This window comes from Ischnura elegans, chromosome 10, assembly GCF_921293095.1.
Source record: "Ischnura elegans chromosome 10, ioIscEleg1.1, whole genome shotgun sequence".
NCBI classification, from domain to species: Eukaryota; Metazoa; Arthropoda; class Insecta; order Odonata; family Coenagrionidae; genus Ischnura; species Ischnura elegans.
The window spans coordinates 82449138-82473745 of NC_060255.1; the positions used below are offsets into that span (position 1 = coordinate 82449138).

General features: G+C 36.6%; 1 protein-coding gene across 2 annotated transcripts in view; it reads left to right on the top strand.

Annotated features, from left to right (window-relative positions):
- The first annotated feature begins 10950 nt into the window (after positions 1–10950).
- LOC124166674 overlaps positions 10951–24608 on the top strand; it is a 424003-nt gene continuing 410345 nt past the window's right edge. The window contains exon 1 of one of the 2 annotated variants that reach the window (XM_046544310.1): positions 10951–11412. In XM_046544310.1, coding sequence (XP_046400266.1) covers positions 11334–11412 — 79 coding nt within the window. In that variant the 5' untranslated portion in view covers positions 10951–11333. The remainder of the gene's footprint in view (positions 11413–24608) is intronic. The other variant, XM_046544311.1, reaches the window with a different exon arrangement.

The window sequence follows — 24608 nt, forward strand, 5'->3', positions numbered from 1 at the left end:
AATGCTGCCAAATTATAAATAACATTCATAACCAATATATGGAGTATACATCTTTACGGAATTATATCGTGGACTATGACAGTAGCGAAAAAATCAAGAGTGGACGCTTTCGAAATGTGTTACTACAGGAGAATGATGAAGATCAAATGGATCGCCCGAGTCCGAGATGAGAGGGTCCAAAGAAGAGAGAATAGAAGCCTCGTGAAAACATCAATACAAAGATGAAACAACCAAATTGGCCATATCTTGAGACACGGTGAAACTTTTAAAGATAGGTGTGAAACAGGAGAAATATGAAGATGTAAAAAGATGAATTGAGTGAAAAATTGAAAGGAGAGCTGAGTTAAACCAATCTCAGGATTATTGACCAGTGATAATGCTTTGAGAAAACAAAACACAAAGATTAAGATATATGCCTTGCTTTCAAAAGCAAACGACGAAACCAACCCTGCCATATCTTTAGACACTCTGTAAAAAACTTACGTGTTAACAGCAGACGATATTTCCGATCCACCTAGTATATCCGGCACCCAGCTAAGCAGCTTACAATTCCGTGGTGTAACCTGTAACTTAATCACGCTAATCATAATTTATAACAACATAAAGGAATACTAGTCCATTAAACAGGTGGATTACTTGATTTATTGAGATAGAGACGCTAAGCTAGTTCTTATCACACGGTTTTGCTAAATGTATTATGTCCTGAGAGTAAGTTCTATAAACTAGACTTCGTATCATTTTCATTCATCTGAATTAGACCAGAATTTGCGCAGTAATGGATTCCATAAAATGTATTATTATTTGTTGTCCACCTTATCTTAATATTCTATGCAGCTGGATAGTTTTGCACAACATTTAAAAAAGGTGCACTTATTTACACGTAAAATCCAGCAGAATGGGATCATTTTAATGAATTAACTCAATTTTTTTTCGGGGCAACAAATTTATCTGTGATTTGACTTCAATTACATATTTCGTTTTTATTATTTCTTCTTTCTCTTTTTTACATTTTCATCCGTGAAGATTAAAGAACAGTGAAACCTCGACTTTTGAATTTTATTTCAAAATAATTTTTAATCTAGAGAGAATTGAAACGTACTTGGAGGCCCGGGGAGTCGGAGGAGTGAAAAGCTCAAAAAAATTTAGAAGGCACGGTTGAACAGAGTATCAAATATTTAATAACAAACAAAAGCGGTCGAATAACAAAAAATTACCTTACTGAACGGTGGTGGTGACGATACCAACTAATGACTCGGGGAAAAGGTGAGGTAGGAAATAGGGATGGAAGATTGCTACCTTAGCTGGAGGTAGCGGTCCGCCAAGCTGCTCGACTGACAGCGTAGAATGAGGCACGGCTCAGAATAAAATACAAAATGTGAACCATGACAACAAGATTCACGGATTCACGGAAAACGCATAAACGCGAAATATCACAAACTGGAATATGCTGGGCAGCGGCGTAACCCAAAACCATTCCTGGGTTTTTCAAAGAATTAATTCATTACGGTTGCGGAGTTTGAAAGGGGTATCATTACGTTAAGAATTCAAAATGAGTTAAGGATAAAGTATGTTACTACAATGTCTACGATTTTACATGACATATTTTATTTTGAACAGCTTTCAATTTTCCCTCAATGCCTCCAATTCTTTTATCGAAAACCAATTTTTCCGCTGAAAAAGCGATTTCAAGATATCCTGGATACGATTCTCGCAAATAATAGATTGATATCAATATGGCAATATGAGGTAATGGCACAAATGGAAAGAATGTAAGCGAGTGTTAGATGACACAAATGTCTGTAATAATGCTTGATCTATCTTATGGCAGGAGGAAACGCACTGGAAATACCACAATATTAGTTAGCCCCTATAGTGAATATATCTGTTTACAAATGTACTAAAGAGCAACGGTGAATGACAAGGCGGTAGGTAATAATCTATGGCTTAGAAGATGACACAGTGGATGGATTTTCTACAATTGTGATACTAGGATGAAAATACTAGAATAATAGGATTGGAATAAGAGGGTTGAAGCCACCATATCGCAAAATTGGCTCACAACTAACATCAGCAGCATCCATATAGCCTTACGTGTTGATGACCAGTACAAGAAAGCCTTCCTAGTTAAGTGATGCCAGAAACAACGTAACGTAGTCATCACTCCCACCCTTATATACGCGAATGCAATTTTTGTTGATCGAAAACCAGCAGCAGTGGACGACATTAAACTATAATTGGAAATCGATTTCAGCAATATATCAACAGTAATTAAATATCATAGAACCAAAAGCCTCGATTTCTCTGAAACGATTATGAGACGTGTAATCAGCGATTTATTGGTTTAATAATGAAGAGTGAAAACCAGATATAGCCGTTATGATACGATTAAAAGATGTTTGCCACAGAGTGGTATACATTTTCGTGAGAAAATATGATGCCCTCTGAACGGCGTTGTGTTAAAAGCGGCATTCTGATACACTTAGAAAAAGTTATTTTGTAATGGTGCTTTTCATCTGTCTCACATGATGACTTTCCTGCACTTATGTATTGTGACCCATTAGGCTTCAAAAAGCTTTTGCAAGTCGCCTACACATGCCCTCCTTAATTGGATTGCATTAGCATACGCTTCTCAAGGCACCTATCTCAATTCCTTAATCAGCGTGTTGAAACACATTTAAAACCCTTTCTAATCCAGGGTAGACGTTTGTATAACCCACAATTTTGTGCTTAGTGTTTTAAGCTTATTTCGTCTTATATTTTTCTTTTAAATATCTTTTTGACGCGCTAATATAGCTTCGAACAATGCCGTTATAGTATAGCTTGCGAGATTCTACATCGGAATCGGAACCGATTCAATGATTAAACTCACTGCTTTTTGAAAGAAAAGACTCCATAGTTAAAATGTGAAATGATTACTCATTCTAAATATTTAATCACTTGTTTCCGGCCAAAGTTATTACAATTACGATCACCGATCCTTCTTCGAATCCATTCTGCCGTGACCTCAATCTGTCGCAAATTCAAGCAGATGTTTCATCTACTGCTTCCATGCGCATTCCAAGGGAGTCTTACAAAATTCAGCCAGTGGTTGGCCGTGTTGTGATATCACCGAGAAATTCATCTTCATTTTCATGGAAACCTCAAAACTTAATCTTCAAGTTGCATTTATTTGATCCACGGCCATAAAACGTTTCCCTCTATTTTTTATTGTAATTTTGTTTCGGAATCTGCATTTTTATTCACGCTCATATCTGTGTAGGCAAAAGAAGAATATATTATTGCATTATAACATACTAATATTACTAGAAGAGAAACTTAGTCACGACTTTGGTCTATTTCTCGAGTTATTATCACTGAATGTTCTATTCGGAGTACATAATCGTCTATGTAATGAATATACCACATGGTCTACTAAAAAATCGCGAATATGTCATAAATTCAACAAAAATTTGAAGACTGGATTTTGTGCAGCTAAGGTTTGATTATTAACCTTGTTGGTTAATAAATATGGCGATGAAACTTTTTGAAATATCAAATGAAAAAAGTATCTATTTGTTTCTTACCGCGCTATAGCGGTCGTATCTTTATAAAAACGAGACCAAATGGCCACATTATTTTATTTCGTTTTTTTTTTCGGGAAATAGTGTTGATGACACACTGGAAATTCTCTTCCCAACCATGAAATATGAAAAAATACGGCTGGATATGAAATAAGTGGACAAAATTTATATTTTTAATAACTTAATCAGTATTGCTAAAAGGGTGCTGGAGAACAAATTGGTCACATTTCTGATAAAACCTCGCATCACATATAACAATCACGCTTAACTTTTAATCTTGAATTCATTACAGTTTGACGTGTAAAAATTACTTCGTCACAATCACACATTCGTAAGGGTCCTTGTCTGTTTCGCGAATAAAGTCACCAACACGATAGCGTAGAATTCAATTTCATCGGGTATGCTACCACTACCGGGTAACGCCTACTACTTCAAATATGCCCCACTCATCATTTTATTAGCAAGAAAGTTCTCATAAATGCCACAGAGTAGAGATCCAAGTTCACACTAGAATAATAAGATTTGCTAGAACTAAACGGTTACCCTCTTATAATTTTTTGCAAAACTAAACGTTAATTCTATTTAAAAATAAATTTACAATAGCTTTATAAGAGCATGAAAAAATCACAATTCATAATTTTAGGATAGGCTTTTTCTTCAGTAACAAATATTGTAGAAACTGCACCAACATTCGATGTATTTTAGAATGAGTTGTGAGACTTTGACTTTCCTATGTCCGTGAAGACAATAAAATAATAACAAACAACTTCAAATATTATCAGATAGGCCACTTAGATACATGGATAACAACTGTTTTAATTACCAATCTGCATTCATTAGGAATAGATGTTTTCATAATATATGGCGCTGTTACGTATACGTAATTATGCACTTAATAGTCATATTAGTCAACTTAGTTGGTGCCTTGTCGTGTATCGTACACTCGTATTTTCGCTTAATATACACAGGTAACACTTACAAAGGATATTTTAAAATCTAAAAGGAGCATGAATTCCCGATTTACCGAACCAAATTAGAAAAAAAAGATTATAAGCTAAGCTAATCGTAGCGGACTTGTTTTTAGAGCTCGTCCTAATACGGATGATGGAGAAAAATTTTTAAGTTTCAAATTAGAAGTGCAGAGAAATTTTTCAAATTTAAATTTTTAAGGGAAACAGAGTGAAATTAAAGAGTAAAAGTCTTTTGAAAATTCTATGCTCCGCCGCTCTCAAATTTACCGAAGAAAGTGATACGGTAGGAATGCAGCCTTCACCACGTTCCGCTTAGCAGCGACGTCCTTCCCCATGTCTTATTTTCCAATTTTCCTTATTTCTAGTTGAAACAAAGACTATCTTGGAAACAATTGTAACGAATTTAAACTCTTCGTCAATTTCAAATGAAATAGAAAAATGTTTAAAATAGTTTACCGCTTTAAGAAGGCTTTGATGTAAGCTCAACTATCGATAGCTTCTATAAACGAGTTTTCAGAACTGATTTGATTCGTCATCTTTTAACAGGTGCACCCAATAACTACCTCTTCATCACTCATACCTTTGCATAAGCTCGTCATTCACCTGACCCATTAATAATTAACAAGAAGATGCCATCATAACGAATTTCTTACGCTCATTTTACATATCAATACAATGAATTTCACACGCGGAAAATCTATTATACTTACTACCCTCAAAATTTAATAAAATCCAATCCGTTCCAAGTCAACAACAAACTCAGACTGACGGAAGAACTTTATACGATATTGATAAACGTGAATTTTCTATGATATTCATTCCTTAAAAACGTTTTCTATCGTAGGATTCCGCAAGCCTAATCCTAAGTAGAGTAGAATCTCTTTCTTCACCTCATTCAGCAAAAAAGCTGGAAACAAACCGAACTTAGAAATCCTAAAATGCGAATATTTTGATGGAACTTAGTATGGGAAAGCCTTGTAAAATACATATTTCACGACCTGAAAATAGGAGAAAGGATATTTGGTAAAATATGTTTAGAAATTTCTTCTACAGTTAAAAATATATCATAAACTCAATTATAATACAGAATTTATACTGCACATTTACTTTTCAATGCTTTTAGGAATTAGGAATCTAAAATATGGAACGGAAGAAATCTCGTATAATCTACCCTAATTCCAAAGCCTCTTCCGATACTCTTAAATGGAATTATTTGAGGGGTTGAGTACGAGACGCTAGATTCTATTTATTGCAGACTGCTGACGCCACATTCCTTATTTGCGAAGAGAGAGGTTGCAGACGCAAGCATTTTGAGGATAAATAGCAAGAAAAGATAATAAGTCACTGGATCTATAAAATCGCTTCAGGCTTGATTTTGTGGAATATTGCTATATCCATGATAAAAACACAAATGGTAATTTCCAGACTATTTAATTCACCACCCAACGACCGACCATGATTTCGACACTTCGGGTCATTTCAAGGGCAAAATGAAAAAAATGACACAAAGTGTTGAAACCATGGTCGATCGTTGAGTGGTGAATTAAATAGTGTGGAAATTAACATTAGTGTTTCTATCATGGATATCACTGAATCTAATTCTCAATAAAATGGCAGTTTGATCCGATGTAGGGAATCTTCTTTTACGCTCGTAAAGGCTAAGGCCCTTGAACTCACTTGACCAAATATATGTCTAAATTAATTACAACCAAGATTAATCAAAGTCGATACTTGAATTGAGTAGGTTATAGCTCACCTCATAAATTTTCAATACTGTACAGCACAATTACTCTGAACGATCCACTATCCTTAGTTGATGAATAAAACCGTAAAAATAAATGGAATGATCACCAAAAAATCCAGTCAGTGGTAATACAAAATTGGCACACGCTACGCTATTGAAACAAATATAAACATTTGAATGTGAGTTTCGAGGCAGGGAAGAGCATTACCATAGCCCCTGGCAAGTTTCTTATCCAGAGAACCCTCAAGGTGGTACAGCCGCGAGGTCCAACTTTTTGTGTGTGTTGAAGGAGATGTCTATTCTGGAGCAATCACAGAGAAAATTAGCATTTTCACACAACCTTCTCCCCATTGAATCTCTTTTTTCAACATTAGGTCAAATGACATGAATTTAAGCAACTTAAAAGTAGCAATGACCTTTTTAACGAAGACTGAAAATGGAAAAGCGGGGAACCGAAGGGACAAAGGAAGAGTGCCTTCGATTGATAAATTGTAAACTCTTAAGGCAGTCATTTGTGCTACCCACCACGATTTTCTTAACTTTTTAAACTTCCTCGAAGCCGTTCCTTCTCCACTCACTATGGGAGTGTTAGCTCTGCTCACAAAAGAGGTAAGTAGGTTGGTGAAGGCCTTACCTTGAAACGGCGCATTCACTGATATAGTACATGAAACTCTACTATTCATTAATGCATAAAATAAGATGTTAACCAAGCACGGTTTTCTTAACTTTCTAAACCTCGTTGATGCCATTTCGTCTCCATTTGCACGGCAGTTTTAGCTCCGCACACGGGAGAGGTTACCTATTTTTTAATACTCCTGACATTGAAAAGGTGCATTAAGTAATATCAACATATTAATGCTTGGAGTATGTTTGCAACGTTCCACCTGGCTCCTTTTATTTGAGGTAATCTCTGAAAGTATCTTAAGTGGTATCGCGCGAAAGTGCGAAAAAAAGTCTTATTTCTTTCTTCATTAAACACGGAGAATACATTGTCATTCGCATATTTTCACGTTGCTGTTATATTTGCCTTTTCTGCAATAGTAGCTATAACAATTTTCCTAAATGGAAAAGACATTATTTTTCTAAGGATGGAAAAATAAATTTACTTAAGAGATATACCAAATAGAAAATTATACTTTTTGGAAATCAAAATAGTCTACTGTATGATAGTATAATTTTATATCATTTTCATGCTGACATTTTCTCAGTCTGAATGTAATTGAATGATTCCATGCTAAAAACGTAAAAAATACTGGCGATCACCCAAAAATACTTATTATAAAGTCACGGCCAGTTAGAATACATGTTGTGTACCTTCAGGCTATTAGCCACCCTTAGATTTCACTAAATACTTTCTTTTAAATTAGGCTTTTTGGGTACAAGTGAGAAGTGCTATTAAATCAAAGATATTATAATAATACTACTCCTGTTTTATCCGCAGCTTTCACGATCAAAGTCTAACGAAAAAGTTGCACTTACACATATTATTTAGAGCCTAATTGAGTATGATATAATTATTTAAAAGAGAAGGTTTTTAAGGTACTTTTTTTAAGTACGATTACCCATTTTAAATCACAAAAATTATTAACGGAATGCATATTTCGTTCGAATCAACATCCAAAACATTTATTGCCTACACTCTTTACATATTTCTATATCTATATTAATTACCTATGCCTTTATCCATATATTCTTAACCAACACCATTTACTACTTTTAACACTACTAGATCATCCTGCGAAATGGATGTCGCCACAAGTTCAATACGTGCAATAAAATTATAAATTCATTTGTCGCAGGTTTTGAAGTCCACAGGTAATACTATTGGCTAATGGTGCCATACGGAATGGAGAACATAACTTTCAACGAAAAACTATGGTATTTATGGAAAGGCCAGGGGTAACTGGTATCACCCAATTCACCGGTGGTCTATAATCAAATTCCAAAGTGAGTTTTGAATGGATCATTCAAAAGTATAGTTATTACACCATTTACAAAAAAGTTATCTATTCAAAGAGACTAACCGCTGAATGCGTCGTTGAAAATCGCGGGATAGTATCGAGAATAAATAGTTTTACCATGGCCCAAGCTTGATGAAAATTAAACGTCAAACATCCGAACTTCATTTCACCTATGCGTTTCACTCAAACGTTCGAAAACACACCATCGTATATAGCCTACACCAAAATGTCATTTTCAATTCTTAAATCTGTGGGAACTATTTACTGCTATATTAGATTATTGAAACATAAAGGAGATCTAAGGGAAAATAAGGGAAAATGTCACCATAAGTTTATGGTATATGGTGCTACATTGTAGTGAGTACTCAATTGCTCCTATTACCTTATCCTGTCTCCATTCCGGCCTGAACGGGCACCCAACGCCTGCCTCGACTTCCATTACTATCCACTCTTCCATGCCCTTTCGAACGCGGTGCGGCTCGCGAATGTTTACGTGAGTTAAGTGTAGGTTTGTGAGCGCTTGACCGTAATGCATTCTACAAAAAAAAATAAAGATAATAGGCATGCATTGAATATTAAAGCAGTTATCCTCTCCTAGCACCTAATCCCATTTTTATTACTGTCCCAATTATTTTTAGTCATCAATAAAAGCTTATTTGATATGTATCATTGAAATTTTAAGAGAGGGAAGGTCGATAAGAGTTGGTGGTTTCATCTATCAAGTAATTTAACCATTAGACCTATACACTCAATGATTCTATTACATTTGATTTCCATAAATTTCACAAACAACACTTCTGAGCTAGAGTTCATAGAAGCATAAATTCATGGTGTACGGTGTTACCTTACCATTTCGCACCTATCCCCTTTTTCTCTCCCTGTTTGGGCCTTAAAGGAACTTCCGTGAACTCCCTCTGAGGTAAGAGTAGGTTTGTGAGAGCTTCACCATAATGAATTCAGCCATTCAACAGAAAGTGTAAGATTATGAAAATGTTTTGAACATTAAAGCAGAACATTAAAAAAGCAGTTACCTTCACCCTGTGTCTTATACCTGAGGATGTTAGTGAATTATAACGAAACTTATCTCCAAGAAAAGGAGGTTATTTTTGCACGTTAACATGATCTAAAAAGATGCATGTATCATTCAAAGTTAGAGGGACTGAAAGTCGATCAAAGTCTGTGGTTTCATCTCTCAAGTAATTTAGCCAATACATTGCAATGCTCAATCAAGCTTGATTTTCATAAATAGCGGAAATAACTTTTCTGAACAAAAGTACGTTGAAGCTAAACTTCATGGTATGAGGTGTCACCTAGTCCTTTCACACCTAACTCCTTTTCCTATCCCTCTTTCCCTAAAAGGCCCGCCTCGATTTCGCTACCTGTCCACTCTCTCGTGTACTGCATTCGTGCATGGCACGGTTTGCAAACGTTCACACGAGTTAAGAGTAGGTTTGACCTCATGCATTGAGTAAAAACATGTAAGATTATAAACATCTTTTGAGCATTAAAGCAGCTAGATCCTAATCCCTGAGGAATCCAGTGAATGATAACGACACTAACACCAGGATAAAGAGATTATTTTGACACATCTTGACCTAAAAAGGGTCATGTATCATTGAAACTTTGAGAAATCTAATGTCGATCATAGTCAGTGGTTTGATCCAGCAAGTAATTTAACTATAATATCTCAAAACTCAATCAAGCTATTATATATAATTTCTATAATTTGCACCAAAACGTCTATAAACAAGAGTACATGTTACCGTAACTCCATGGTATGCGGTGCTACTTTTCTGTGTGTACCCTTTCGCCCTAAACTCCTTTCCTGTCCCTATTTCGGCCCTAAAAGGCTCCCAACGCTCCTTCTCACACGATTTCTATAACCATCCGCACTTCTGTGCGCTCCCTCTGCACACGGCACGGGTCACAAATGTTGACGCTAGTTGAGTGCAGATCAAAGACGGTAGTTTCATCCGTCAAGTAATTTAATCATTTGATATCAAAACTTGTTCTTGATATTTTACATGGTTTCCATGAATACCACTGATAAAATTTTTGAACAAGTGAGCAAAGAATTTTAAATAGTGCGAAAAATCCTCAGAGAAATTTTTTTTAGGATTCTTCGCGAAACAATCATTTTTCTTTCAGGATTTATTAAATATAATTTCTGAGGAATTTTTGTAAAATAGTAATCATTTTTCTTTTAGGATTTATTAGACATACCTCTGTGGAATTTTTGCACAGCTAGTATACTCGTATTACGAGTGACTCCGTAAAGTTATCACCGTGGCTTGTTCCGCTACACTTCAATTAAAACAGAAGCTTAACTCAATGGGACAGGGTGCTACTTTTCCGTACGTACCCTGTCGCACCTAACCCCTTTCCCTGTCCCTATTTCGGCCCCTAAAAGGCCCCCTCGATTTCTATAACTGTCCACTCTTCCGTGCACTCCCTCTGCACGCGGCACGGCTCGCCCCGTGTTCACGCGAGTGGGAAGAGAGAGAAGGGGGGTGTCGGGGAGGAAGTAAGTATAAAAGATGAGTGGAGGGGGGTGTGCGGGCGAAACACAAGGGAGGCGGGGGTGTGGTGGTGTGAGGGGAGGGGGGGAGGATGAAGAGAGGGAGAGTGGAGTGGGAATTGGGGTGTATTTTCGTTCCACTGCGGAGGTTTCCCGCCGTCCCCGACAGGCGGCAGTGCGCTCGCCCCCTATTCCCCTGCCCGACCGGAGGGGGGCAGTGCTTATGCGATAGCCGTGGCGGTTGGAGGTTCGCGGAAGGCGGTGTGTTGGGCCTTCCTTCGGCGTGGCTGTGGTGTGGGGCTTCTTCTCCCGAGACGGAACTTATATACGACGAAGAGCGCGGGTTTCCAGCGGATAAATTATATATACATAAAAAAACCCTTATCCCTCCAAAACATTGAAAGAAAACAGTTTCAAACTTTTATCGAAAAAGGAATAATACTGTTTTTTGGTGGAGAAAATTTTCACCGAAGTTGTTTCGTCTTTTGTCGCGGAGTGTCCGGTTGGGTTTGCGGGGAAAGGGCGCTCCAGCCCCCACGGATTGTTGAGCCCCTATTGGCAAGGGGTGGTCGCCGGAGGATGGCGCCCCTGAAGACTCCAATGGTCGGCGGAGCGGCCTTCTACGTCCTACTATTCGCCACCAGCTTTCTCATCAACGGTGAGTGTGCCAAGAATTTTTGCCTGCCCTCCTCCTATTGTTGATATCTACTCCCAAAAATCCGTCCAATCTGATCCACTTTTAACAGGACGCGTCATTACCGTTAGACTTCCTAAACTGCATGACTTAATACTTATTTAAAAGTTATTATATGTATCCGTTATAACCTATATAAATGAAAATTGCAGACTATGTAACGTACGCATTTGTTTAATAATAAAAGTATCTCAACTACCACAGGAAATATCATCTAATCGAGAAATATATTTTAATACATAACGTGTAACTAGTTTAATTTTGCTCCGTCAGCTTGAAATTTCCAAAGTGTATCGAAAAGACATCTGTCAACAATCGCTCACGTCTAAATTACGGAAATTTTATCCATGCATTTTCCGTGAGGTATAATTATTAAAATTGAGGTACAATAAATGAAGACGATGGTCTACGCTGTATGCACAGAAAATTTTACGATGAATTTCACGAAGTTATCAACAAGAAATACGTCACGGAAAACAAGTGAAACCCGACGGGCCAAGCGGTGGAGATTCGTCCTCTTAAATCTCCTTTATTTTTTTAAAAGGACCACAAGGCGACGCCCCATTGGGCACTCGTGATCTTCCGGAAGTTCATTCCCCCTTCCCTTTCTCTTCTTTCCCCTTCTTTGAGAACACTCCAGACTCCTCCCCCCTCCATTTTCGCGCTTAAACACCACCAGATCCACGAAGAGTGTAAGGCTATATCTCTACACACAGATTTCCCTTTCATCTCCTTCATATTTTTTATCTCGAGATAATACTCTTTCTGATTTTTTTCAATACAGAGTTCATTAAGCGATCCTTAAATTTCAGGGATTCATTTAAAAAACCTTTCTTGCGTTCTGTCGTCTTTTTTTATGCGGAGGCTCCAACAATTTTACTGTGAAGAACAGCGTTTGAAATCCACTTTGATGTTTTTTTTCGTAATTTCATCATTTTTTCCTAATACTTCTTGTCTCTGATATGCAACAATAGACATGGAGTGTTACTATTAGACTTATGTTTTCATATCGACACTCTCAGCCAAAAATTCCGAAGTTAGTAATGAAAAGAAATTACAGGGTCGTACTTGCTGTTTCAAAATTTGTAGCTTATTCAAGTAAAGTTACTTTCAAGCAATAAAATATATATGCAGTGATGTAAGCAGAACAAATTATATACTTTATTGCATACTACTGATGGGGTATATAAATTATTTTAAACCAATTAAATATTGCTTTCATTGATTGAGACGCTATGCTTAGTTCACACAAGAGCTTTTACGTAAGTATTCCTAAAGACTAGTACGCAAAATAATTTCCGCATATTCCACAATAAACTTTACCACACCTTGTATTTTTTTCATTTTAGGTGAATAGATGTATAGTATACTTTTTTCTAAGTTATTAAGAGATATGAATCTCGATGATGTAATAAGCCTTCGGTCAACGAAGGTGGTCAGTCACATATATTATGTACTCCATATACATATATTCCATAATTAATCCGATAAAATATATAGACTTTTGAGTTTGTAAATTAGCGGTGGACACAAAATAACAATACCTCAGTGAATGGATACATTTATTTTGGCACACAATACACCATGTTTTAAAAAATAATGGTATTCATTTTTCCCCTATTCTTGCCATTTATGACTCATATGTTTTTGGAAAAACGATTTCCACTTTGAAATGTCTATACAAATTGTCAATCTGTCGAAGAAATATCATTCATCAGCATCACTCGGGCTAGACGAAGTTTTGGTGAAAGTGTTGTTAAGTGTGCTCCCCAGAAACTATTAGCAATGAAGCCCGCATCCATCATCTAAAACTTCACTGAGACAGGGAATGCGTAGGTAAAGATTGTGGAAGCGGGGGGAGGGAGGGGGTGTGCCTCTATTCTGGCAGAGAGCCAACGCTTTTACGCCTTTTTTTTCCTCAAACGAACGAGAGCAGATTCTTCCCAGCTGTCTTGCTTTCGGGGAAAGACATGAGCGCGCAAGTTTCGGCAAAATCTAAGACGAATCTCCTCGGGTTCCATTGATGAATTGGACTTGTCCGCAGCAGAGATGCATAGGATTATTTGGTGAAAATAAATACGACTTATTTAGCTTCAAAATATCCACAAATTTTGCACTAAAACCTTACCAAATCTGGCAGTTTTGTTTCATTCAGTTCAGTTTGTTCAGTTCACTTTCATTCATTGTTTCATTTTGTTCAGTTTGTTTTACAAGTGCACAGATATATACGAAGCATTAAATCGAAACTTAAATCTTGTACGTGGTGTTAGGACTCCATATTATCAATAAAAGACAGTGTTACTACTGCAATATATTTTTAAAATTCCGACTGGTTTCAGCTGAAACAATCTTTTCAAGTACGTTAAATATTTTATTTACCTATAAAGAATATTCTATTTACTTGATAATGGTGTATCAACAGGAACCGGTAGGAATTTTTAAATCTATTGTAGAAGTAACAAAATGTCTGTTATTGATAAGATGCGTAACATAATTATAAATTTTTATGACTAGTAAACTTCAATGGTGTAATGAGCCGTAAGCCAAGGAAGCTGGTCTGTCACAAGGTCCTGATGTCCAAAATGATTCCTTTCTAAAACATTACTTCAAAGGACTATGCCACATTTCAACCATTTATTTCAATGATAGCTAATAATTTAATGCGAAGTGCGTCTTGTGATACATGATAACGTGGGATACATTCGTGAGCGAACATTAGCATTTGAGTCAAGCATGTAAAATCTCATTCCAATGAAATAAATACGCATATTATTATTAAGGTAGATATTAATTCATTGTTTTAATCACAAGGGCTAATGATAAGAAGATGCATAAATTGTGGACTGTAATTTTGAATATAATTGAGGATATCATCTAAATTTTAAGTGAATTGACCAAGTTTCAACTGAAGGTTCATTAGACGTATACAAAGGAAAATATTCAACAGGAATAGAAAAATGATCTGTTTATTTTTCTTTCCACGTCTTGACGTAAAATGTGAGGTAGTCAATACAGGTTTCCCTATAGACCTCAGAAAAACTTAAAAACTCTAAGAAACTTAATAAGAATATTTCAATTATTCTATTCATTCGATGTAGGTTCTCATTGAAATTATTTCAGAGTGAAAATGTGTGCTATTCTATGTTTAGCTGATTATTCTTTCTCATAAAAGATTCCTTCGTACACAAATTTTTTCTAAGCAGATATAGCTTAGAATATCATGTAGACTATTAAAACATATTCAATTCATAAAACATCATGCATAGCACACTGCGTTCCTTCTAAGCTACAAGTTAGCAGTCGTAGAAAATACATGAATAATTATCAGTACTCAAGTTATATAATTAATTCAATTAGAGGGTCTATTCTTTCGCAGAACCTCTTTAATCGTACAATATGGCAATTGGGTAGGCCCGTGCAGACAATTTGTAAAAATAAATTTGTTCGTCATTATTCACGTCATAGCTACTAAATTTATTAATAAAATTCAGAGTATAAAAAAGGCGTGATTCATGTGTAATATAACGCTATTTACATGATTAAACATGTATGTCATGAAAGTCACTTTAACCTATCAAGCATGGCAAACTACGTAAAACGCAGTAAATCATGACCTAATCCAATATAAGTAGAATAAAACTTCAGGAAACTACTATTATTCAATGAAGTCCTGTCAGGGTACAAAAAATAAAAATCATAAGTTATGATGTCACCTAGGACCTCAAGTTTTTGGTTAAGATCATATGATAGGTAACAAATATCCCTATGAGTGTAAATATTATTTGCTCAAATATGATGTGTTGATTTTTTAAATTCTCTCGTGCTAGAAATTGTGGTATGACGCTGCAACCTATCATGCGACAATTGAAATCGATTTTTAAGCTTTTGCATTTCTTACTATTTACTGAAAATACTAGGCATGATACATATGATGACGGTTAACGATTGAATTATTCGATCTTATTAAGTCAAATGTCTGTTCCGAATCCCACTCCTAAAACTACCAAGTAACGAGCAAAGATATTCTTCTTAGACACCTGAACTAATTTCATGTCTTTGAAAAATGTTATCCATTAATCATACGATATGTCAAAACTATTACATAGTCTTCCAGAGGGACACACTATATTGTGGATAATGATGCAGCAACTTGATCATAGAAACTCATTTCATGAATCATTCTTCAATTTAGCTTTTTTTTCATATATTCATTTGAAACTTTATATTGACTAGATAATTGATGATTTTTCATAATAAGTTGGCAAAACACTTTACCTACCACATATAGCTCTTTATTTAAATCGCAATAACATTTGATTTGTTTAAATATCAACAAATTAACACAACAACTATCTTCATTTATCCATTATTCTATCTCGGAATGGCACTGAAGGTTGATTCGTGGTTATTAGCTTCAAAAATGTGATGCCTTAGCAGCTATAGTTCAGTTTTTGAGAAAAATGGGATTTCAAATTACCAATGTTATTTTGTAATATAAAATCCGAATTGTTCCAATTATTTTTTAAGGTGAACAGAATGGTTGCACAAGGATATAATTTATCATGAAATGATTGACATAAAATCCATTCTAACTTCAATAGGAAGAATAATATGCAGAATCCTCGGCAATACTGCCTTTATTATAGCCTTTCCTTAAAAGATCATGACAAATGCGGCATCTGGAGAATGAAAAAAAATAAAATCTCAGCGTCACGTCATAACTGTCCCATTTTCAAGAAACAGCTCACTGCAGTCTTGCCTCGCATCCATTAACGCCTTCTTCTGTCGGAGATAGTGCAATATATGGAAGATGAACTCATAGCCGTCCACATCAAAAGGCAATTGTGCCAAGAGTCCGGACGTTGACCTAGCTATGCTGTAAATTCCTTGGGTACTTTCTTCTTGAATTCAAGCCGGATGTACTCACACAGATCTCAAGAAAAAATGTAAGTTCTCCATATAACTGAAATATTCTCCATATAACTGCCAAAATACTCATTTTTCAGAGATAGGAGCAAATTAATATAGAAAGCAGGCAGGCCAGAGTCAATACCTTGGTCATTTTTTTTATTTCTCAGAGAAATTCAGAATTTTATGATGTTGCCCTAAATATGAAACAGTCTTTGCCATAGGAAAAAAATAATGGGAACTAGGTACTTAAATAATCGCTGCAAGATGGCAACGAGTAGATACCAACTCCAGGAAGGGAACTGAATGCCAGTCTAGCAGAGCTTTTAACGCACGGCATAATTGGTATTGAATGGAAAAATATCCACCCTCATAATATCATAGGTGGCTGCCGGAAGGAGTTTGAAATAACAATTCTAAAACTCAAATAATCATCCGTCAAAAAAATTGTTGTTCTTATCCAGACGTAAGATAAAGTATGAAAAATACAGGAAAGGCGAGCTCAAAGGACGTCGTTCCTTTTTAAAATCATAGTTCAATATTTCACCGTTTTCCAAGTTTTCTAGCTTGTTTGAAATTAAAACTGGGATTTTATAAAGACTACGCTAACCTGCGAAAGACTAGCCTAACAAGATAAAAAGAAAAAAATGTATTGGCATTTGATGGAGGCTGATCGATATTTATAACGATGGAATATATTCGGTAAAGATAAGAATGAACACAAAACTTGAACAAAATTTGCCGGTTTATAACTTAAAATAAAAATACCGACCTTTGAAGAAACATGTCTTTTAGTCCAATCAGGGTCTTATCGTATGTTAAGGACCGCCCGCATTAATTTAAGAAAATTAGTCATTCCAACATGAATGATGTATACACCTAGGAACACTAAATAAATACAAAGGAATACCAAGAAAAAAGGAAGTTCGAAAACATTCATCCCATACTTTGCTTTATTTCAACACCGCAAGCATGATTGGGATTTACGGATGACGGTGAGGTCACAGCCTTTTCAGAAGCAAACCAACATTTGCTTTGCATGGCTTCCTTGGGCCAATCCGGGGGGGGGGGGGCGATTTTTATTTCCGTTGGCACGTGATATGCACGGGTGGAGGGGGGGAGACGACGATCAACACTTGAAGGGTCTCCCCCTAGGAGTCGCAGTGGGGAATACAGACAGGCTCGCGATACACGCCGAGGGCGGTGAGGGCAACTTTACACTAAGGGATCAGTGATTTTCGACCGAGATTGACCAATCCGTTACATTCTAACCCGAACCTATTCGATTAAGTCCGCCGTAGCTGAGGGGCATTGGCCTTGAGGCCTTGTTCGACTGATATGAGACAGATTTCCATGTCCGGTGAATTAATCTGTATCCGCCCACCGTGGCCTAATGGCTACATACTACCACTCTGAACATATGAGGCTCTTGAAGAAAACTCGCATTTCTTTAGTCGAAATTCCTCATATGTGTTTTTTAAGCTTCCAATAACTTAATCCATATAATAGCGTATTTTTGAAGCCGATCGAAATCATTCAACTGACGAAGATATACGTGTGTGAAACGGTTCGATGTGACAGCCTACTGTCTTTAAATTATATACAAATTTCAAAGAAATAAACAGTAAATCGTATTGTTTAGATTACTTTAGATTTACTACACCAAAAAGAATATATACTTGCACAGAAGATTCATCCTATCAATCAAGGACACACGTACAGATTAAAAAACATAATAGATTCTGGCCTCGTTACCACTATAGTATAGCTCTATGCGATACCTCCACTGCATAAACGCTCAACAATCGCCCACCAAATCAAATCTGCTCACCTAGTACTATAAGGGCTACCTAGATGAGCGGATTTGATTCGGTGGGCGATTGTTGAGCGTTTATGTAGTGGAGGTAACGTATGGCTAAGGGCCATTCTGAAGAAACAATTTGACGTATCATCAAAATATTTCACTCGATTACGAGTGACGACCGTAGGAGCACAATGTCTTCACAATCGCAAGATGTGGGCGGAAATGGGTTCAAAATTCAGTATAAATCACGTTGCAATCATCATCATCAGTTATCAATCAGAAAATTAGTTAGATGCAGCTTTCCAGTCAAATCTCCTATCAGCTGGCCTTTAATCTCCTACATTATTCTTCTGTTTTGCATCTTTCAATGCCTGTTGTACGTATCTCATCCGGGGTATCCTCTGCCGTTCACCCCTTCCACCAGTCCTTCAACGATTATTTTCACCAGAGCTTCTTGTCTCATGATTGTGCTGATTAATTTTTTCAGTCTTTTACCCACTATTTTCAGATGGCTTCCCTTCACTTATTATCTACTTCACACTTCTAAATTACTCAAACGTTTGTTCTTCATCATTATACTGTCCTAAACTTGAGCTTCATTTTGTGATATAATTTTCCATGTAAAAAGGTCCATTCACCATTCAGTGATGAGTGAATTATATTCATACACGTATATATCCTATCACCTCTTCTACCATATATCACACGACAGAAATGGAAAAAAAATTTTGAAAGGTATCGAGAAGACAGAATTCATAGATATTGATATTAATATGAAGAATCGGTGTTACATTTCACCGAAATATATTTAGTGGAGCATTTTTTCACGTTTTCCATGATAATGATTTGGACAAGGGCAGGAATACCGTTCTGCCAATGTTTCCAGTACAGGAGAGGCATTTAAAACTATTCTCAAATCGATTTATTCATTTAAGTTACTATTGTAACATATTTCACGACCACTTATTTACAAGAGTGACATTAAAAAAATTAAAATCATAGAATGAATACCATATGAACAATATTGAAAATTCCCAAAATAATCTTTTTTACGTATACCGACGATGAAAAATTCCCTGCGTGTGCTGGTAGTGAAGGCTATTTGGGTGCTCCACCGGGTCTTCATCGAAAGCTGCTTAAGAGCTCCTCCTACTATCTTCGAAACGCCGACAGCCATGGAATATTTTGCTTTGAGGAGAACCCGAGCAGCCTGCGATACTATACTCTGTTGGTGTCCGCTGCGATACTTGAGAATACGACACGACAGAAGAAGCACGAGAATCAATCCAACCTTATTTCTCATTACAAGGGATTGAAAACTGACCAACCTGATGCTATAATATGATGAATATGTAAGGATATACACAATTTGTTGCAATGATGCATGTACAGTTATTGCTACCCTGGGAACTTCCCACAAGTGTACAGTAAAACTCGAGCATTACTGAACGGTCCCAATGGATGGGAGAGAAATACATTCACGGTGCATTAACGATATTATCAGGTTCTTCTGAACTCGTTTGTGCGGTGACAACGGAATCGCTGACCGACCGCAAGTCAAAGCTTTTAATTGTCACGGCTAAGTTCCTGGCGGATCCATTGTGCCTTGGTATCGTGTTTCCGGCAGCGACCGACGCGACTCATGGTTTACGACCACAGACAAGGTCAAATGTTTCATCGGTGCGATGCCGAGCCCCACCTACTGATCTGCGCAGTTGCTACTATGGACGGATGAGGCGCAACTATATGGACAGTCGAATTTTGAAAGCTGACAAAAAAGTCAATCGATCGACACTGACGACTCGTCTCATCAGCTGACTTGCTGTATGCATAGCTCTATTTCATTGGAATTTCAACGGCAACACAATAATGCACAGAATAAACAAAATTGTTAAGCAACGTAAAATCATAAGTTGACTAATTACATCTACTCATGGTAGGGTATTTGGACGATGAGATAGACAGCAGTGGTTAAATGTGCCAAAGAGAAATAATATTAATAATAATAAGAATAATTAACCACTCGATAGCGTCAATACAAGCATATTAAAAAATGGCATATAAGCCTTTACAATACAAAAAGTATACAATATACACTATTAGTGACATATCAAAAAAGATAAACAAGTATGCGTGAAAATCTTGTGTAAAAAAGGTTTCTGTTTGTGGGAAAAAACATTAGGATAGGGGTGTAATATCCTTCAGCGAAAAAAAACCACTGCAGGAAAACGCCCACACAAGAAGGGGGACGTGGAAAGCCTGCGAAAACCTACTGATAGAAAGCTAATGTCATGTAGGAAAAGAAGGGTTGAGGAAAACCCGTCGTCAGATTTAGCCCACTCTTAATGAAAACCGTCAAGGGAATCACGGCATACGCATAATCCAACAAACGTAGTGGTGCACTTAAAGTGTCATCTATTAGTACTCAATCAAGGACCCGATATCCTATGATAAATCTCTGTTACCATCGGGTTTTGAACCATGACCCACGGGATGGGAAGTCACATGTGTTTCTACAAAAACCACTTGTTCCCGTACATCTACGCCCTAAATACTTAAGTTTAAGATTTATTAAGGTAATTTATGGTGGGAATCACTCCGTACTGTGGAAAATGAGACAAAATAACATACATTCAGGGTAGCAGAGTGATTTCATTTCAATATAAGACACTGTCTCCGTCGTTACTTTGTGGAACTTCTTCATCATAAAATAAAATAAAAATACTTTGTTCTATTCCACACTTTATTTTAAATAGTAGGACCCGGGTTTCTGCATATCATGCTATCATCAGGTATGCAGAAACCCGGGTCGTAAGTATTTTTATTTTATGATTTTATTTCCTTAATCCACGACGATTACTATTTAGATTTGCCTTTAGACTTGATTCGGGATATAACCTCGGGACCATTCATCCAGTGGCTAAATTTTGACTATCCGGGACCAAACCTCATACCGATATCTAGATGAACTATCAAAACAGTAGCTCCGTGGAAAGCGCACTTGATGCAAAAAATATAAATGAAATGGCTGCAAAAAAATATTATTTGCAACCGGTAGCTGTAACACGATATCACTGGTCACAAACAATGCATGTAATCATTTCATCTGCACACAGGAAACTAAATTTTTGCCCATCAAATGAAACGTTAAGCCATCGTTTCCTTGCTGTCTCAAGGAACTACAAGTTCCATGCTGCGGATTTATTCTGTAGTCTTTTCCTATCACAGTCTAATCCTATCCTAATATCCTCAGTCCTATCGTATATTTCCAGTATGAACATCTATCTAATTTAGCAGGAGAGACTTAAAATACCAATATCGATGGTGGAATAGCCTATTCCATGCCAGCAAAAATTCAATTAATGGAGATTATTCGGTGGATACCAACCCCCATAATTAGCAATCTAAATTATTAATGCTGGTTAATTTGAGTTCACCCGAACCAATAACTGTTAGTTACCGAGCATATTTCTGGTCCTCATGTACGAAATATATGCATAAATACAATATGACTTTCGCATCAGTGATGTGATTATACAGCAAGACACAAAGAGCTGAAAAGGTGATGGCCTAAAACCAACGGTTATAGTAATTTTTTATCCCTTAAAATCACGAAATGAAAGTATTCATTAGCATGTGAGCATATGGAGGTGCTAACATTTTTGATGCTATATAATTTTTTATGAAAGATATACTTTCAAATTAGACGGACAATCTGCTGTTCATAAAAGCTGCATTTTCTCTTCTTTCTAATGATAACATTTTTGCACATGTGCTTCCTTGTCACTGCCATACAATTACTAACAACTTATGGAGTATACAATTACTAACAACTTACTGAAAATGCCTTGGAGTACTATAAAAAAATTCAACATAATTCCACAAAAAATGGTCTTTTAAAAGTGGGTTGAAATTCTAGTACTTCGTTAATTTGTGGCGACGCTAACTTACATAGCTATTAGTAAATATAAGAAATCTTCAAATACCAATATATAAGTACAAAACGAAGCGCATTATTCATTAATTAAAATTGGGTCCATTTTGGAAATCGAAATTAGCCGGTGATAATGGTGTTGTAGGATACATTTTTCGGATAGTGAATGGGTGCGAACTTGACCTTTCTTTCGTTAGTGACACAAATTCGAGCGAAAAATTTTATTTCAACCAAAAATTCAGAATATCAATCAATTGCAGCAAGTGCCTATGAAAAAAATGTTTAGCTTAGATTTACACACTATGAACATCTGATACGCCGCCGATAAATCTCATCATCTGCATGCGCGGACATTTATTTCAGATGTAAAAACTAATAAATTTACTTCCGAGGTAACATTCAGCAAAACAAAAAAAAATGTCACTTTGAGAATTTATCTGTCATCTATTGTAATGATTAACACATTTCAATAGAAAAATTTTCATATTCAGCTATTCAACCACCTAACTTCACGAAATATTTTTTATTATTTAGAATAAAACCATTAAGATGAACAGGAGGTGGACGTAATATATATATTAATAATTTCTTAATATAATAATTGGAATCGAGAAACGTGTGCTCAATCAAATATAAATTACTTTTTTCCTAAATAAGACTAATCAATCAGGATACTATGTTGAACCTAAACATTACGGCCATAATGTATTCATATTTTTTTAATGTACAATCTGGAACCGCTAAACCCATGCTGAGTCAACGATAGATGACTTTTTTCCTGCAAAGAAAAAATAACCAATCTGGATCGCCTCCAAGCACATTGATGAGCTTATCTTTCAACAAATCGGTCGGAATCTCAGTCGATGCATTCCGCAATGGGCGTTCACACGGTCGCGATGTTTGGCAGCGCATCGCGAACGCTGGATTTATGGCCGGGCGTCTATGCACACCTAGAGATAGGTATTTGGCCGCAGAGTCCCACTCATTTGGGTAATGGGGGAGGGAAACAACCGGCCCATTCAAACGTACGAGGGTGGGGGAGGCGTGCCCATAACAACGCCACCTGTCGGCCTGCAGCGCTACTTCCGGTCCCGCCTCCCGGCATGGCATCCGCTTCCTCCCGCCTTGCTGCCCCGTGACATATTGCGCTACCGTCCAACCAGTGGCCTCCGCCCCCCGCCTTCGCCATGACCCCGGGTCAAATGCGATGAAGGCGTATGTTTTTGCCAAGAAAACCATTCCAACACGGACGTAGAGCACATTCTTAAGCCTTATTTCATGGAACTACATTACGACATTTGGCAATAATTTCATTGTGTAATTTACAATACACACTTATCTTTTTATCTAACGACATTGGTTTCAGCTCTTCCCATATCATAATCAAAGCCTCAGTAATGACTTGTAATCACTTGAAACCCAGGTCAGGAACGCGAATTTTACAATAGACGGTTCTCAAGATGGGCACTAAATATGTTCTCACCGTCGCGACAGTGCTAACAAGCATTTAAATGCTTCGCTAATTCATCCGCCACGTCGCTGACAGGCAGAATCAAATTTAGAATATATGATAGACATAAGATACAATTAGGACCGTTAGCCTAAATTTACATTTGTGATGGTATATTCTACCAAATTCATAACTTTCCTAAAATTTTCCTCGTGATTGTAAACGCAAATTCTTATTGTAAATACCAATACACCAAAGGAGAAATTTCAAACAGGAAACATTTATGACTGCACTGGGATTCAAACCGGGAGTGGTCCCACAACTGAGTGTGCTAAATTCCTCCGAAGGAAGCCAAATTAGGTTTTTGCCGTAGCATTAGTCCTTGGGGAAAATTTGTGTTTTAATAGAGTCGGTATGTGCAAAGCCGAAAGCTGATCTTTTATGAAAATTTTCCATTATTGAATTCCAGGATATCCATACGTAAATTGAAAATAATATAATTAAGCAAGTAAACTTTAGAATACAAAGGAAATTTTTAAATAAGTTATTTTGCCGTGACTTATCATTTGATACTAGGCATTTCGGTCTTAAGACTGAAATAAGTCGTGCGAAAGTTGATATTTACTGCAATGATTAATAGAAAATGCCACTAAAATTTGCTCTTAAATTCATTGCATACATTACCTGTCTCCTTTCAAAACTTACTAACAATCAACAATTGCATGCAAGGAGAATGCGTGATTATGATGTTTGAATCCTACCCTGAGCAAAAGGAGAGTTACATTCCGACATTCAAGTGTGAAATGACGAAAATTATGGTTGCTAATCGCAAGTCGCCGATAATGAGATCCGAAAAGTTAAAAAAACCTACGTTTTCTGCCCAGTCATCTCAAGCTGCTACACAAATAGTTAACCTAACATAGTTGCCGAATTATAAACATCACTCTACAATTCATCACACTATTGAAAATTTCAAGCTTTAAACAGTGATCGAATATTTTTTTTATTGACGATTGTCATGGGTAAAAGACGTAAATCACTATTCTGGAAATGCATACTCGAAA